The 6,728-nt window shown below is 35.9% G+C and overlaps 1 protein-coding gene across 1 annotated transcript in view; it reads left to right on the forward strand.

Annotated features, from left to right (window-relative positions):
• The first annotated feature begins 4,049 nt into the window (after positions 1–4,049).
• Positions 4,050–6,728, forward strand: part of LOC106882756 (Bardet-Biedl syndrome 1 protein) — a 13,856-nt gene continuing 11,177 nt past the window's right edge. Inside the window, exons 1-2 of the mRNA XM_052971446.1 lie at positions 4,050–4,087; positions 6,165–6,334. Coding sequence (XP_052827406.1) covers positions 4,065–4,087; positions 6,165–6,334 — 193 coding nt within the window. The 5' untranslated portion in view covers positions 4,050–4,064. The remainder of the gene's footprint in view (positions 4,088–6,164; positions 6,335–6,728) is intronic.

Raw genomic sequence — 6,728 nt, forward strand, 5'->3', positions numbered from 1 at the left:
TATATATATATATATATATATATATATATATATATATATGCATATGTGGGCACAGGATGTCACAAAATGTGTACAACAAAATATATGAAGTACGAGTACATGGAATATGAACTTTTTTTTCGAACAATGAAAGACAAATGGAAAACAAGACAAACAACACAAAACAAAAAAAAACGACCCTTCTTCAGTTGTTGGCTGCTTTTGTACGCTTGTATTTCGAGCATTTAACAACACACACACACACACATATCATCATTGTCGTTTAACATCCGCTTTCCATGCTAGCATGGGTTCACCCAGATAGACGATACAAAGAAAACAAGGATGAGTCATTCGAAGAGAGCAATCTTGAGTATAATCAGCCGAAATTGCAAAGATAATCTGGAACTCGACTGAGGAAAGAAAACTCCAAATGACCCATCTCTGTTTTCTTTGTATTGTCTATCTGGATGTTTTGTTGTCTCTTTCTTGTATCACCTAACTGTCCGGATGTTTTGCATTCTTGTCCCATTTTGTATTTATATATGTATATATATATATATATATATTTATATCAAAAAATAAGCAACACGGATTTCAAAGGTGATTGCAGTACGCACGTTTCATGCTACTTCAATTTATTTAAGTAATGCGAGCATTACCTTAAATGCAATATGAAGAGCAATCTTCAGCTGCTTGCTCTTCATATTGCATTTAAGGTAATGCTCGCATTACTTAAATAAATTGAAGTAGCATGAAACGTGCGTACTGCAATCACCTTTGAAATCCGTGTTGCTTATTTTTTGATTTTAATCACCTATCCTTTTGGGATGCGATATTCGGGTGCCTACGCATAAGTACCATATTCAAGCCTTGAATCTATATCTAAACCGTATATATATTTATAGATATATATACATGACGGGCTTCTTTCAGTTTCTGTCTACATGATCCACTCATAAGGCTTTGGTTGGCCCGAGGCTATAGTAGAAGACACTCACCCAAGGTACCACACAGTGGGACTGAACCCAGAACCATGTGGTTGGGAAGCAAGCTTCTTATCACACAGCCACGAATAATAATGCTGAACTTACTGTATACAGTGCTCAGGTGCACTACAACTCATAAGGAAAGGTGCGTGTGGAGTCCATAGAATAATACACAAAAAGTGAACAGTGAATGAGTGGTTAAAAAAAAGAAAAAATGGTGGAGGACAGTTGGCAAATTTCAGGAAGCATTGAAGTTTTGAAGGATGTAGCACCTTGACAGCTAACAACTGATGCAGGTAGTTTATTCCATGCTTCAGCAATTTTGAGCATCAAAAAATATTCCTGAAAGTTACGGTTGCTGTGCTGTTTTTTGATTTTGTGAGCATGAGTGTTCGACATATGGAATTCTATATACAGGGTATTCCAAAGAAAATGTGTATACGCACATCAACAGCTGATGATTTCTTTTTCGATTTAACCCATTAATAGCAATGAAGGTAGCCACATTAAACTTTGAATGAAGGAAACTTAAGTGCGACTGGAAGCTTGAAGATAAAATGCAAAGAAGACAGTTTAATTGGGCGTTTGAAGCTGTGCACCATGCAATCACTCGCATTGGAGATAAATTTGAAGCAGGTGGAACTATTCTGAATATCCACAAGAAATGGTTTGGAAGATTGCAGATATTGATGAACCTGACAGAGGAAGAAGGGGCACCAGAAACATATAGACAGACTTCAAGAAACTCTGTATGGTAAGCAGGCTGTGAGATGGGGTTGTTAAAATCAAGGGTCCATTGCATTTTGAAGTGCTGTCATTGGAAAAGTTTCATTCCTTGAATAGTCCATGCTCTCAATGTGGATGATGTGAACTGAAGAGCATAACACTCTGAACATGATGAGCAAATATATTATAGAAAGTACTGTAAACATCATTTGAGGATATATAAACATATCTATAAAGTTATTTAGATTTACAGAAGGCAAAAATATAAATTTGATTTACCTGTGGTTGAGGGCAAACGAACCTGTTGTGGTGGAGTCAGATTTAGAGGTGATAATGGTTCCTTATGGTTCAGTGAAACTTGTAAATGCTTCATTTGTCCATGTTTGTGAGGTGAGTGAAAAGCAACTGATTCAACCGATTCAGCAGTAGGTCATCAGTACCATCATCTTCATCAGACTTTACAGAATTGGTTTAAAGAGAGAATTTAGCTTCAATTATTTACTGATGGCTGCTTTCAGATAATGAATTTCCTTAACACCAACTACACCACACTGCACTCACCCCACTCCCAGCCTAAGTTGTGACAATTACTCCAAATGTAGGGCCATACTGAGGATCTCAGTCAGCAAAAGATTATCCTTAACATTACTAGAACTACATTCCAAAGACTGGTCCTTCTCTGCAAGGCCAGAAAATATTTCAGCCCCCAACTCTACAAGGTTCAAACCAGGCCCACAAGGGAATACTACTTGTACACCCGAGAAGGTTCTGTTGCTGGACTACAATCAGAGAAGTGTCACTCAGCTGATTGATATTAGATATCTAACGGATGTATTCCAGCCTCTGGCTTTACAGGTGTGCTGTCTTCTCTCTCTACCTTTTCTGTGGTACTAGAATGGTTTCTGGTCCTGTTCCTCGTCCACCCAGTCCTCACTGCCAACCCACTCGTCTCTTCCTCTTATGTCCCCATCGTTGCATCCAGCATCACCGTTTCAGCCCATTACTCCTTCCTTTGAACATCATTCCTCAGGAATCTTCTTCTGTCCCTGATGGTGTTGACCTGTAACCGTTTAAACAGCTTCAACCGCACAACTTTCGATGGAACTGCAAGGATCGTGGACGCTATCCCTTCTTCCAGATCGAGCAAGTAAAATAATAGCAAAAAAAGACAAAAGGATAGCGTTTATTGCTTTAGTGGAAATGCGAAACTATTGCTATGAAAATATTTTAAGAGAGAAAGAGAATGAGGTAAAAGATTTTTCCTTGTGTAATATTTATCAAAAAACGATAAAAACTGGGCGGATATTTCAATGAAGAGTAAATAGGTACGTAGGAAATAAAATGGTTTTTGAAATAGTTTTATTATATTTCTGATGAACAGAAGATTAACAAAATCAATAGAACATCACGGGTACCTCCCGATCGTTCCATTTAGTTTCTAACACGAATTGAAACAATGGTTAGTTGAGTTACCTCCCTTTACCTACAAAGTTCAAATTTTGCTTTAATTAACTTTTCCTTCCATCGTTCTGCAGTCAATAATATTGCTTTAGTCATTTTTACCTCCTCATTATTCTATATTTAATTGTATACTATATTTGTTATTATTATAACAATTAATTGTAAGGCATCGAGCTGGCAGAGTCGTTACTGTGCCAGGCAAAATGCTAAGCGGCATTTCGCCTGCCTACGTTCTGAGTTCAAATTCCACCGAAGTTGATTTAACTTTTCATCCTTTCGAGGTTGCTAAAATAAGTAACACTGGGGTCGATCGGAATTGCTGGCCTCGTCTCAAAATTTGAAACCATTGTAATCCATCGTTTGCTGGAGATGTGTCACACTTTATTGGCATGTCAGACATATGGCAAAATGAATTCAGAAGACCCAGTCTTCGGAGACTTAACAATTAACAGATGTTTATTAATTATGTATACGTTCGTGTGTATTGTATATAACCACATACACACACATATAGGGTTGTACATAAACATGTGTAACTTTAATACAAGACTAAAGGTCCAGCACTTTGTGTACGTGTAACTTTAGTACGAAACTAAAGCTATCCTGTTGTTACGTGGTTGTTAGTAACAACAAAATGTCCAACTGGTTGCTGAGGAAGATAGAAAGAGTGACAGAATAAATAGAGAAAGAGAGCCAACGTTATTTACTCAACATATCTAAATGGTTACATGTCATATATTGATTCACGACTCGCATCTCATGAAATAAGATTCTATTAAAGACTCTCACATCATGAAGTAAGTCACGCAACATTTACATGGCCCCTCCCCCACTATTATTTATTCTCTTCTAACTTTCTTCAGAATTGTATTCTTTATTGGCTTATCAAATTTTTAGACCGTTCCAGTCATGACCATCCCGTCTTTTTCCAGGTAATGTATATCTAGGACTACAATACTCAGTGTATCATTCATAACGTAAGTGAAAAATATTTAGTTTCAATCGGGAATCGAAACAATGATGCAGAGATCTTACTCTCTCATACTCCATCCCGTTTAATGCAACATTTGGTAATAAGTTAATTAGAGTTGTTCGAGAAATTAATTCATTTAACACAAGTGTTTGCGGTTAATGTTTGCTTTCGGAAAATTCACAAGATCCAATTTTTTCCCTCGTAACTTTTAGGAAAATGGATATCTTTTAATGAAATTTTATATAAATACCTTTCAAACGGCATAGATACCGATTTTAATTGTAATCTGTGTCGTTTGAAAGGTATTTATATAAAATTTTATGAAAAGATATCCATTTTCCTAAAAGTTACGAGGGAAAAAAATGGGTCAATTTGTTAATCTGAAAATTTACCAAAAATTGGATCTTGTGAATTTTCCGAAAGTTCCCGCCCCGGTTCATTGGCCAGTTTTTTGTTTTCAGATTCGTTTAATACAGATTTTTTTTTATACCTATTACACTTGCTTTTTTATTTTTATTGTCAGGTGTTCAAGTAAACATTAACCGTGGTTGCTAAGATCACAACTATGGGGTTGTAAATGTTGTTTTAACCCCAGAGAACTTTTGATTTAACATTTCATCCGAGACCAAATCCATATTTTAATTATTTCATCCATTTTCACATTATCTAATGTGTCCTTCTCTGTTTTAAGGCAGATTGGTGTGGTTTTAGGGTAATTGCTATTTCTAGCATGTCAAGCAACCCTCTAATAACCCTTTCCCTCTCATTTATTCGTTTTATTGAAATTTAAACTTTCGATTAAGGGGAGGCTACTCTTGTTTTATTGTAACTCTATTACTACCAATCCACACGTGACCACTCCTGGCTCTGTGATATAAAACTTTAGGTTTTAATGAGATAAATTAAAATCTTCCAACAAAATTTCATGTCAATTTATGTTCTATACACCAACTCAATGACGACAAACTCTTTTTATTAAATTCCACATTATTTTCGAAATTAATTGTAACAAAGTGTCGTGTGTGTCAAGAGACGGAAAAGGTAATTGAAAGGGTTTTGCTAGCATTTCATATTGCTGAGAAGATATTTGCAGAATGATTTCTGTAAGTTGAGTAGTGATTTGTTATTCTCAAGAACACTCATCCATCAAAATGAGTTTCTAAATGGATATCATTAATGTCTATACTAACCCTAACCCTAACCCTAACCCTAACCCAATCTATGACTATCGACCCTTCCCCACAACCCATCTTTATAACACCCACCCCCACTTATCTCTCTATACAACTATTTCCTCAGCTGCTGTAATTATAAGACTACCAGTCATCCCACCCCTTGGAACCCTAACCCTTTTGTCACCCATCTCTCATTCTCAGCGTCATCATTTCCCTCTTTATTTTTCACTGATTGTCCCCTTTCTATGAACACCACCCACCCATGTCTGCCATCGAACCCCTCCTCCCATTTTGTTTGTCATTCACTATATCCATCCCTACATACCTCTGACTTCAGTAGACCATAGTAGGCATGAGTGAAAGGATAGAGGAGGAGAGACAGTTACACCTTTGGTTAAAGTCTGCATCCAATTAGTAAGTAGTGAGATGGACTTTGATGAAATATGGATGATAGCAGTGAATACGGTTTCAGTGAATATTTGGTTTTTTATTGACTGGAGAAAACAGCTGGGACAAAGGAGTTTGCCTTATGGTTGTCCTGGGATTGTCTGCTGATTCCTGTTAGTTGTCCCCTTATCTAACATTTTTTCTCTATTATTATTATTATTATTATTATTATTATTATTATTATTATTATTATTATTATTATACACTAGTTGTCTTCCATTATTATTACAGTGTTGTCTTTCAGTCTTGTTTTCTCATTATCTATTTTAATTAAATCGCCACCATTTTAAAAATTTGTCTTTGTAATAACTCACCACCTGTCGTCCTTGTGGTAAATTTTAGATTTATTAATTAATTTATTTTTATTATTCATTTATCTTCCCAAATAAACAAAATATTATATTTTTATTGCAGAGAGGAAAACAAATCGAAATGGTTGGATGCTCATCACGACCCAGTTGCTTCCCTTTACACATTTACTCAATGTCTCGCTTTATCTGACATCAAAGCTGACGGCGATTGGAAATTGGTGATTGGCAACCTAGGAATCGATAATTACGTCACGAAACTGAAAGTTTTCCAAGGTCTACAGTTTCCTATTTCTATTTCGTCTGTAAATATGTTTTTATTCAGGGGTGGTGCCTCGTGTTCTATCAATTTATCACACTAGTAAAACCTTTCTTTTATATTATCACTATACTATACTATACTACATGCATACTGTCACTATCATAATTTTGTACTATAGTATCTGTCAACTATGCTGTCACTATATTATAGACTCTTCAATTATGAAGTTATCCCAATACTGTCACCAAGGTAACAGAAACTATGAACAACATGGAGTAAAGCACCTCCACAATTCATAAATTTCACTCGCTTTGTATCATTAACTACTCCTGTATATCTAAAGTCTTGTTTCTTTATTGACCGATCGTATCTCCCTCTGCCTACCTACAACTTCCATTCAGGACACAT

This window comes from Octopus bimaculoides, chromosome 11 (genome assembly GCF_001194135.2).
Source record: "Octopus bimaculoides isolate UCB-OBI-ISO-001 chromosome 11, ASM119413v2, whole genome shotgun sequence".
NCBI lineage: Eukaryota > Metazoa > Mollusca > Cephalopoda > Octopoda > Octopodidae > Octopus > Octopus bimaculoides.